Source organism: Nycticebus coucang, chromosome 12 (genome assembly GCF_027406575.1).
Source record: "Nycticebus coucang isolate mNycCou1 chromosome 12, mNycCou1.pri, whole genome shotgun sequence".
In the NCBI taxonomy this organism is placed as follows: Eukaryota; Metazoa; Chordata; class Mammalia; order Primates; family Lorisidae; genus Nycticebus; species Nycticebus coucang.
The window spans coordinates 109553040-109565051 of record NC_069791.1 but is presented as its reverse complement, the minus strand read 5'-3'; the positions used below and the strand labels follow the sequence as shown (position 1 = coordinate 109565051).

The 12012-nt window shown below is 44.7% G+C and overlaps 1 protein-coding gene across 3 annotated transcripts in view; it reads right to left on the bottom strand.

Annotated features, from left to right (window-relative positions):
• The window catches only part of SNX29 (sorting nexin 29), a 640705-nt gene that overhangs the window by 285833 nt on the left and 342860 nt on the right, over positions 1-12012 (bottom strand). For all 3 annotated transcript variants that reach the window (XM_053556354.1, XM_053556355.1, XM_053556356.1), the window contains exon 15: positions 270-376. In XM_053556354.1, coding sequence (XP_053412329.1) covers positions 270-376 — 107 coding nt within the window. The remainder of the gene's footprint in view (positions 1-269; positions 377-12012) is intronic.

Here is a 12012-nt window from a genome sequence, read left to right as displayed (position 1 = left end):
GTTTTTGGCTGGGGCTGGGCTTGAACCCGCCACCTCCGGCATATGGGGCCAGCGTCCTACTCCTTTGAGCCACAGGCGCTGCCCAATTAAGTGGTATTTTTCAAAGAATCAGCTCTTACTTTTTTTCATGAAGTACACTGGTCTTCTTTTGTTTTATGGGAGATGTTTGGTAGTTTTGCTAACATCTCTTTTTAACAGGCTAGGCCTTTTCCTGGGAAGTCCCCAAAGCAGCCACCACCAAGAATAGGACACACAAACTGTGGCCTTACCTCAATGAGCTTTCTTTCATAGGAGCTGGCTAGTTCTTCAGCAACTTCTCCTGGCTTCTGTTCAGTTACTGTAACTTCTCCATCAACATTCCAAAGATTTGGCACAACTTTAGAAAAAGAAAGACACCCTGTAAATATTTTAACAGGAATCAAATATTATCTTCCCAGCAAAAAAAATTTTCTTCTTATCCAAATGGCTTCTCCAAGAGAAAAAGCTCTTTAGAAGAAAAAACAAGACAAAACAAAATCTACAATGACTAATTATTTCAATCCTGCAACATTTTCACATCAGTACAACAAAAATGAATGATAAGCTAGATTTTTTAAATTCTACGGCTGTCATAAGATATATGCACAGGAGTCTGAGGGATAATCTTGTCACCACTTTCCATTTCAGGGGAAAAGAGACAACGCTTTTGCAAGACATAAGAACCTGCGCTTCCATCTTTTATGCTTGTCTAATTTCTTCTCCAACAAAAAGGTTATCTAGTGAGGTAATATCTGTCCACGGACAGATGTGGAGTGTAATGGGGGTCCAATTACAAGTAGAACCAAGAATTGGCATGTGTAAATCATGCATAGGATGACAACAAGGCAGCCTCTGGAAAAACTCTAAAACCAATGCATAATGTCAATGCAAAGACACGTTAAAAAGAGACTGGCTCCCAGGTCAGAGCAAAAAAATGAGCACAAACAGCCCCGGAGCTCTTTCTACTATTAAGTATATGTCCTGTATGCCTGCTTTGTGGAGAAAAGCAAAGAGAAGAAGAATAGGCAATGAGCCAGATAGTTCCAAGGAAAACGAAAACAAGAGCAGGAAAGAACTCCTATATTGTGGGTAAGGAAAAATCTAGTGACATGTTTGAAGAATATGGGTTTGCCTCAAGTCTCAAAATAAGCATCAACTATACAGACAGTTTCCTTTGTGCTCTGGGAGATGACCACCCACCAAGCCCCTATTAATCATAAGAAGGTGGCAATGAGGCAAAACAAGGTCTCAGGCTAGCCCCTAGGGACAGGGAGAAAGTCAAAGTGAGAGAGGCTAAAATGGCCTGTGCTAGGCTTGAGCCCAGGGACCAAGCCTCATCAGGCTGCAGCTGCTCGGAGCTGCGGAGGCAACAAGGCCTTGAGTGATAGCAGGAAACGTGCTGAATGCGACCCTCATCTGTTTCCATCCCAGCAACGACTACATTCCAGCCTCTACTGCAAGAGGTGACCTGCTAACAATCTATAGCCTGACATCATTATTTAAGAAAAAAAAATTGTAAGGACTTTCAGTGAACAATGATGGACTTGAACCCTTCAGCTCTTGTGTATGTGGCTGGTGACTTAGCCACCTGAGCTACAAACTAGTTTTTGTAAACCATGTTATCAGAATTTGAGGGGAGACTCCACTTAGGAACAGGACTTAGAGGCTGGACACCGGTGGCTCACATCTATAACCTTAGCACTCTAGGAGGCCAAGGCAGGAGGATCACTTGAGCTCAGGAGTTCAAGACCAGCCTGTTTCAGAACAAGACCCTATCTTGACTAAAAATAGAAAAATCAGGCAGGCATGGTGGTGGGTACCTGAAGTCCCAGCTACTCAGGAGGCTGAGGCAGGACAATCACTTGAGCTTAGGAGTTTGAGGTTACTGTGAGCTGTGATGATCCCATAGCACTCTGGCTGAGGCTCTGCCTCAAAAAAAGAAATACAGTTAAAAGAAAAGAAAGAAGAGGGGAGGGGAGGAAGGAGGAAGGAAGAAGGAGAGGGAACAGGAAGAGGGGAGGCGATGTAGGGGAGAAGAGGAGCTTTAAAAAGTTAGGTAAGTTAGCAGAGGCACCACTTAACAGAACAGCCAAGGCTGAAGTACAAGGGCAGGCACCCCCATCACAAAGTGGGATGCAGCTGGATGGCAGAACCTGGTGGTAAATATACAACCAAGTTGTAGAACTAACAGCCCATGGTCAGGCTCTGATCATCAGGAGACCTTCTAATCTGTTGCAGCCCAAGTTCCATTCCTCCACAAGAACATCCAGATCACCCAACCTGTTCCAAGTCCATACATCTCATTAGCAATCAAGTCACTGGCCTCTGGCCCAGGTACCAAGCCCTCTGTGACTGTGCTTAGGAGGAATCAGTAATCTTCAGCACTAGGAGAAGAAGAGGCAAGAATAAGCTTTTTGATCTTCAAGGCTGGAGAGAGCCCCTGGACAGTCATAAATTAAAAGAAATTCTCTTGGAAATTAGCCAGTCAACCGTCCCCTCCCTGCTTGACTCCTTGCTGCCCTGGCTCGGCTCCTGCAGCTTTAACAAGCATGTCAAAAAACTTTAATTCTATGTGCAAAATAATAAAAAACAATCCTAACTATATCATACTCACTCTTCTCTTTGATAGGCGAATTCAAAGATGGTCCCCAGTGACCCCTGCCTCCTGGTATCTACATTCCTACATAATCCCAACCCCTGGACATACTGATTCACCCCTAATGAACAGAAAAGGGCAGAAGTGATATATGCTATCTTATGGAGAGAACAGATGGATCCAGCCAGCAGCCAACGGTCCAGGAGTGGCAGTGGGTCTCCCCAGTTGAGCTGCGAGACAACAGCTGCACCTGACACCTTGACTGACCTAATGAAAGACATGGAGCCAGGCACATGGCTAAGCCACACCCTGACTATCCATCCCACACAAACTGGGAGATAGTAAATGTTTATTGTTTTAACCTGCTAAACTTTGGCGGCAACTTGTCACACAGCCACAGATAACTAATAGGGTGCCTTTAATCATTCCATAGGTATTTCTTGAAAGGCTACTATAAATAAGACTCTGAGTTAGAGCACGGACTTATAAGTACAGTGATAAGGTCCCACATGGATGGACCAAAAACACACACACACGCAAACACACACACACACAAAAAAAACACACAAGAAGATGGAAGCAGACTTGCTCCACGTGCCTCTACAGGTTAAGGATTAATATTTACAAACTTAATAGTTGATTAAGTTGATTTTCTTCCACCTCCACAATTGCCAACATGTAGCAACAAAGTATGAGAAGTCATCTTATTAGGCTAAGTTCACGCAAGAACAACATCCGATTTCTTTATTTTCAAGTCAAGAAGGCTCATTTGCCTTGGGAGTAAGAGAACATTTGGGTATTCAAGGAAGGCAGCACAATAAAAGTCTGAGTAATGGTGAATCACTTGAGAGCCAAAATAACAAGTTATAATCATTCTATATTCTTTGCACATTCCCTCCCCGCCAAAAAAACACAATCGATTAGGAGAGGATCAATTGTGATTAAATTCTGAAAATCAAATCTAAACAATAAATACAAAATTTGTGACTAATCGAAGTAAAACTTTGTTTTTAAAGTTTCATTTTTCCTGAGGGTGATCTGTTGGTTTTAAAATGGAAAGAATGACAATATAATAGCCCAGGAGAAAAACATACTCTCTGTCACGTCAATAACGGCTCACTCTGAATTCAAGACACCAGGCTTTAAAAGACATCAGCTAGCAATGCAATCTCAAGCCTAAAATTTAATCATTAACAGTTCCATCCATATTTTGAGTTACTCTGACAGTCTTCAGAACTTTATATTTGCCCTTCATAAAAAGTGCAGCTGCCAAGCAACCAATAAAACAGGGCAAAAACTCCCATCTATGTAGCTGGATATTTCTGTTTTCAATAAGAAACTCATCATTGTGCTTTACAAAGCTATAATACACAGGCTAAAAAGCAGAAAATAAATAAAGGCTGTACTTAATGTACTAACCAAAATCTTAAAACTACATCCATATCCAATGGATTGCCACAAAAATCAAAACCATGATGTTGCTTCACCTTGCATAAAGGTTTACACAGCAGGCTCACACCCAGAATCTCACTGGAGCACCAAAGCAGGGTTCAATCTGGCCATTTTAATCTTGTGCCAAATGAATGATGTCAACATGATTTACTGAGATCCTCCACTAATGCAGTCAACCTAGTTAACCTCCACATGATTCACAGGAAAATCTCCACTCTGTTTACTCGCCTAAACTCTGAGTGGTCAGCAGTTTTCTTATAAAAGTTAGACTCCAAATGGAAAAAGAATGATTTGGCAACAACAATAAGCCTTCTCTTTTTACATTCAAATAGTCAGACAGTGAAATTGTGTTTGGTACAAGCACAAAGATTTACTCTAAATCAGAAAAGCTTTTCCAGAAAAGCTGTGGGTTAGTTAACACCACTGGCAGTTCACGTAAACTTCAAGAACATTCATGGTTCCACCTCTTTGCAGCTTGCCATATCTGTTAGGGTATCTGTGATAAGTCATCTAAAATAAGTAGATACTATTCTGGCCTTGCTGGCGGGCACCGAGAACACATGGGGCTTTCTGCCTAAATGATTTTAAGCAAAACTTCTAATACCACAGAGAGCAGCATGGCAAACAATATGATGAGGTTACTGTTTTGCTTTCAATTTGAACAAGCTTAGCATGACCCAGATGCAAACAGTGGGAGATGCTGGTAGTGAAAGTGGATAAAGAATCATTTTAAATTCAGAGATGGTTTTCTAGGACACACAAATAGACAGAGGTGTGCCTGGGTCCTGCCACAGCTGATGAGGCTGGATCTTAGGAAACCTGGGACACTTTAAGGTTCCAACGGAGAAAGCTTCCTCCTGGGTGGGGTGCCAGTGACCCCTACAAGACAGCGGGTGCCCGAGGTTGTTCCACCAGAAAGGTAGGGAGGCTCACGCTTATAATCCTAGCACTCTGGGAGACCAAGGCAGGAGGATTGCTTAAGGCCAGCAGTTTAAGACCAGTCTGAGTAAAGGTGAGACCCCGGCTCTACAAAAAAATAGAAAAAAGTAGCCAGCCATGATGGTACATGCCTGTAATTCCAGCTACTTGGGAGACTGAGGCAGGAGAATCACTAGAGTTTGAGATTGCAGCAAGCTATGATACTACTACACTCTAGCTGGGGCAACAGAGTGACACTCTATTAAAAAAATTACATTTTACAAGGTTGTTCCACTAAAGGATAGAGTCTTCCTAACAGTGACATTCACCCTCCTCCAAGTACTCACTCTGGCAAAGAAAGAATATGGCCAAATAAGACAGTGGAGGTCTGAGATGACACCAATGCCCAGGTTCAATGTCTGGCTCCTCCGCAGGTGACCCTGGGCAAGTCTTTCATTAATCTGCTCAGCCAACCAGCCACTGAAGATTCCTTACATGCCAGGTGCCAGATGCTAGAGATGCAGAGATGTATTAAGTGGGGAAAGTAAATGCCAAGATGAAGCTTACATTCTAGGGAGGGGACTCAGAAAATAAAGCGACTATTTAATGCATCAGGCCGTGAGAAGTGCTAAGGGAAGTCCAAGCAGAAAACGGAGGTGAGCACCAACTAAACAGTTGTAAGGAAAGGCCTCACTAGGGAGTTTCTGAGCAGAGACCAGAGTGAAGCTGGAGAGGGCCAGCCACGCACAGCCCTGGGTACAGCCTTCCAGGTACAGCAAATTCCCTGGGGGTTGGGAGGATCTGCTTAGTTCCAAAAGGATAAAGAACCAGGGACAGATCACAAGGAGTGGAGCTGAGCAGGAGCAGTGAGGGTCTTCAGGCAACACAGGAAGCCCCAGAGGATTCAGAACAAAAGGTGGGATGGTCAGGCTTATATTCTTAAAGACCATTTCACTGGGTATGTGATGTAGGGAGGCAGGAGGGAGCTTTGTAAGGCGTGCTGCAGCCAGGGAGGTAAGCAGCTCAGCTTTTCCTCCAAAAAAGAACTTGGCCATTCCATTGCCAAGAGCAGTTACCTACCTAACAACTCCAGCACCCTTCAGATGTGCTTCTCTTCCCAGCAGTCCTTGCTTGTGGTTGAACACAGGAATTTCTGCCTACCGGCCAGCCCTCTCTAGTGAGCAATCTCCGCGGAGCTCCCCACTGAGCTGGGAGGGCGAGGCTCCATGAGCTCTGCCTGCAGGCCTGCCACACTGCTTGATAAGGCCAAGAGCAAAGACTCACAAAATAGAGCAGAGTGCACAAGTCCCACCCAGAAAGTGATGAGTGCACCAACCCAGAGACCCCTGAACCTTATATACCCATCCGGCCTTGCTCCTCACACTGGCTTCCTTTGTGAGCTCAGCCCACACACACCCAGGTGAATAAACAGCCTAGTTTCCCCCACACTACCTGGGCTCCGTTTCCTTTTTTCTCATCTGGGAAAAACCTCTCACTGCTCCCTCCTCATCACCTTCCTCAGGGTTCCTCTCACTTACACCTCTCCTACTCCTAACTCCATCTCAGCCTCCTCTTCTAGGAGAATCCACCTACACTTCTGGTCAGGACACTCAATGACAGTCCAGGGACCACGCTGAGAGCGATGGTGTGTCAGGGAGTGGGAGAGGCTGGAAGGAAAGGCAACAAGACTTGCTGATAGATTTGATGTGTGACAAGAGTCAAAGTAACACCAAGATTTTTGGCCTCAGCAACCTGGGGCTGCCATTCTGCTGAGCTGGGGAAGACTGGGTAGGAGCGACCGTGGCGAGGAAGAGCTGAGTGATGACTGGGTGCTGGGTCATCAGACAAGTCAGGCTTGATACAGCACTGGCTACCAGAGAAGGAACATAACACAGTAAGACTTATGATTCTGGCATTTAAGGGGGAGATTAGAATTAGAAACATAAAATTAAAATACAATAGCGCAAAGATGATAAAAATACAAGAGGAGGAGAAAGCACCCAACCTTTGAGAGTTCGGCCGCCTTCCAGTGTGTAGCCACTGGAGTCACTGTGCACTTGTGATCTAACTCACCAGGCCCAGTGCTAAGGACGTTACCAAATCACTTCTTCTTGGGAGATGGGTATCATTAGAGGGGGTAAATGGTTTCTTCCAAGGTCAGACAGCTGACAAATAGCAGGGTCAGGCTCACATCCATGTCTGGCAGAGAAGTAGTAACGACAGGAAGCTGGCTCACCGTCTCGCTCAGACCCCTGTCCAGCAAATACCATCAGGCCTAAAAGCTGAGGAAAACTTGGGCAAGAGGGAAGGGCTGGGGATCGTTCCTTGCCCAGGATTACAGCATAGACGGGGGATGCCCAGCGATGTCACCAGCCCTGCCCTGCTCCAGTCTCACAACGACCCAGTGCCATCTGGGCACTGAATCTCTGTTATCACTCAGGGAAGTTTCTATTCAGGTTTTCTGACTTAACACTGAACATATTACAGCTTTTGGAGATGGGACAACAGATGAACTTCAGCTGCCAGTCAGCTAATTTCCATCTCCGGGAAGAAAGTACCCCTCCCAAATCAGAAATATTTATTCAACCTAGCATTTCCCAGGAGAATCCACACACAGTACATGAGAAAGAAGGTGGCATAAAACACACAAGAATTATAGCAAAAGTGGCCACTCCCAATACCAATGCCCTGCCATGGTCTTGGGCTCCAGCACAAAGCCACAGCAGCAGTAAAGTGGCAAAAGAGCCACAGTTCCCTGGGCCCGGAGCCCAGCACTGCAGGAACAATCCCAGCAAGCTCACTGGAGCCTCGATATGCCACTGCAGGACAGCTCCACTTCAACCATGATGAAAGTGAAGGCGCTGCTTTACAAAACACTGGGAGAGGCAGAGCCAGCAATACAAACCTGTCTGCCTAATCTCAAAACGTCACGTTCCTCCCAACTGCACTACCAATTTCCACTTGTGACAGATTTCCAGAGCCTTGTGTTAAAACGCCAAAGAAAACCTACATTCCTACTTTCTTATAGCCATCGTGTGTACACAACACATACTCTTATATCGCTGGATGACTATTCATGGTTTAAGAGAACTATAAACTTGAGTCTCTAGAAAGTTGAAACAATTTTTTTTAATAAGAAATGAAAATTTATGTTTTATTAGAAACAGCTGCTATTGCATTTTCCCTCTCCTTGTAAGCCTTCCATCTGAGCGCCGCCTGGTGCCACGTGCTCACCTCTCGTCCTTAGAAGCACATTCCAGGCTAAATACGCCAATCACAGCAGGGAAATTATCTTTTTATTTCAGAATATTACAGAGGTACACATGTTTTGGTTACATAGTTTGCCTCTGTATATTTTAACTCCAAGTCTAAAGTATGCCCCTAACCCAGAAAGTGTGTGAGGTACCTACTAGGTGGGAGTATACCCATTCCCTCCACCTCTCCCACCTACTTGAATAAAAACGTGACATAAGTCAGCCTCACGCATAGTTGATTATCTGGCAGAAAGCAAGGGGCTCTGGCAATATCCAAGCCAAGCAAACCCTATCCAAAGAGTGCAGACTTGATTAGATCCTCCAAGGACAGGACCAAGAACCACATGACTAGAGCAGGATATTCTTTTCATGTAAAAGGTGGACGGCTATACATGACCAAAAGTGTGGAGAGAGACAGGGCACCTCTGAGGTTAACTCTTGGCTCTGTCACAGTGATACTTAATTCATAAAAATACATCTATATTTGACTTTCTCTCATTTCCTGGCAGATAGCTCCCAGAACCTGTGGGGTTTCCACAGGAACAGGTGTCTTCATGTGTGCTGGGGGGACTCCTGGGAGCTGGGCTCCTGGTTGGCCTCTGGAGGGGGGTGCGAAGGGAACCAAACACATGATTAGAGGGTAGGAACCTTCACCTTCCCATTCCCATCCTCACCCGTCCCCACTTTCTGGAAGGAAAAGGGGGCTAAAGGTTGAGTCAATCACCAATGGCCAATGATTTACTCACTCATTTCTACATGGCAGAGCCTATCCATAGAAACCCACCAACAGGGTGCCCAGAGCTTCCCGGCTGCTGAACACACCAGAGGTGCAGTGTGAAGGGGGTGGTCACGGGAACCTCCAACTTACATCCAGCTGATCAGACGCACTGGTGACTGCCTGGCATCCGAATCTGAAGTAGGGCAGCCTCGCAGACCACACCCTGACCCTGCGGGTCTGCACTAATCCCAGCTCCTGCCAGAACTGGACTGAGTTGTAGGACACCCAGCTGCTGCTACAGAATTAACTGGTGTGAAAAAAAAACCACACAACTGGGTCAGAAGTCAAGTGTTGAGAGTGGTGGGTATGGAAGGAAAAACAGTTTGCTTTTCCCTCCAAACGTCACTAACTAGCAGGAAACCTTGGCACATCACTTTTTTCCTGACCTTCCATTTCCTCACCTGTAAAACAGGGATAATGATCCCTGTTGTGAGAATAAAACATGAGAAGTATAGTAACCACCTTATATTCTCTCTCCAAGCATTAAATATAGGAGAATATTTTTAAAGACAAATGCAAAGTGAGCACCTGCCTACTTTTGAAAATCAGAATGCCACTCCCTGAGAAGTGCCCATCTCTCATCAGTTTCTCCAGAGAAATCTGCTCACTTATTTGGACACCACATCTCCCTTCTAAGAGATAAGCTAAACATGATGACACATACACAGGACGGCTGAGAATGATGACTGCGTGACACCAGAACTGCCCTCATACCCCGCCAAGACGCATCACCACCTGCTCGCCTGACCCAGGCCCACAGGGGCTCTGACAGAATTTAGAGTTGTGTTTTTCTCCCTAAGTGAAAAGTAGTTTGACACCAAAAACTACTTCCTCACTAGAATAAAACAAGAAGATAGGCACTCCAGACAGAATGCCATCCTGTCCTGATCACAGCAGTGCAAAAGTGAACAGAACTCTGGGCCAACCAAGGGCCAGCTTTTCAACAAAAAGAGAAGGCAACCAGTGTGGCCTAAAATATTGTTTTAAACAACATTTAAAACAACTGCAAATGTATCTGGTCTCAAAAATTAAACTAGTAACAGAAATTCCTGTAAAGTGGTTCTAGTGTGGTGAGAGGGGAGGTTATCATCTGGGTGTGTGCACGGTGATCTGAGCACAAAGGACACACCCGGGTTGTTAACCTCTGAGCCCTGGAGTGTAGAGAGGAGCAGATAAATGTTTTCATTCTAAACCTTTGAAGACTTCATTTGGAGCAAAAAGCATGTGAAAGCAGCACAGTTACATGTATCAGAGAGAGAAATTGTACAATTATAAGGCCTGGGTTTATGAGAGACACAACCTGCCTTGGGAAATTACTGTACAACCTGCCCTTAAGAAGAGACTCCTAAAATTTCAAAAGCCCATACAGAGAATTTCCCTGAACGGCCTCAATCCTAGGACAATATACCATACCAGAGGCAATGACATGTCAACAGAATGAGGAGGACACAACACAGCAAAAGACACAGAGTCTAGAGCCAGACAGACCTGGGTTCAGATCCCCACTCAGCCCCTCTCTGCAAAGTGCGTAGCTACCCTGGGCATCACCTCCCACACGGTACAGAGGGATAATCACACCGGTCTTGCAGGGTAACATTAGAGGGTTCATCAAAGAATCGGATGAAGCAACGACAACAGTGCCTGGTATAGAAAGCACACTCCATGCACAGCAATGGTGGTGGCGGTAACTGGAGTCATCAATGAAACATCAGAGACGAATATCAGATCATGACCTTGATTGTCTACCTCCGTGGTTCTCAACCTTCCTAATGCATGGCCCTTTAATACAGTTCCTGTGGATCCCAACCCACAGGATGAGAACCACTGGTCTACCTAGATCAGAAGTTAGTGCAATTCATAATTGCCAAGATGTGCTATCAACTCATGAATGGATCAATAAATGTGATATAAGTATACCAAGGAGTACTCTTCAGCCACAAAAAAAAATGGAGTCTTTACACCTTTTATATTAACCTGGAAGGAGTTGAAACACATTCCTCTCAGTAAAGTATCACACGAATAGAAAAGCAAATATCCAATGTACTCAATACTAACATGAAGCCAGTAAATGAACAACTGCATGCCTACAAGAGAGAAAAACTAATTAAATTCAAATGGTGGAAAGGGAGGAAGGGAGAGGGGAGGAGGGGAGAATATGGGGGAGGGGAGAGGGAGAAGAAGGGGGAGGGGAGAAGGGGAGGGGAGAGAGGAAGGAAGGAGGAGGGAAGGGGTAGAGGGAGGGGGATTGGTGTGCTCTCACCTAAAGGGTACAATGTAAGGGTGTATGGCACACCTCCTTGGTGAAGGGCTGAACTACAACTCATATTAATCTAAAATTTAAAAAAAAAAGTTGCACAAAGGCAATGATTCCATCCATCTTGTTTCCTTGAACACATGAAACATCAAGAATCAGATGGGGCCCAGTTAGGCTCAATACTTCCTAAGTTACTGACTAATATTTAATGTCAGCCTCACCATATAAATTGAACAACAACAAAAAAAGAAATCAGTCAACAAACATGAAATTTGTCATCGTACTAGGGATGTCACCCAATGTACAAGGTATGCTTGATGTAGTTCTCAGACCCTACTGTCTCTTTATTTCTTTAAAAAGTTTATTTTTCTCAAATTAAATATGTAACCTGTGTTCACTGCAAGAAAAAACATCCATTTTTACATTTTATGACCCTGTCTATACAAATGCCAGACCCCTGCAAATCAAGGAACAGTTATAGACTATAAATCACAACTCAGCCATCAAATCATATGACAACCCATTCCTTTTTTGAGATGGGGTCTCACTATGTTGCCCAGGCTTGTCTCAAACTCCAGGGCTCAAATGATCCTCCTTCCATACCCTTCCCCCAAGTAGCTGGGTACATACAGATACATACCACCATACTCAGCTAACAATCCATTATATTTCTAGAGTTTATATTCTCTCAAATGTGTGTACTCTCTCACTGGGTCCATATGACTACTGAATAAGCTGGGCA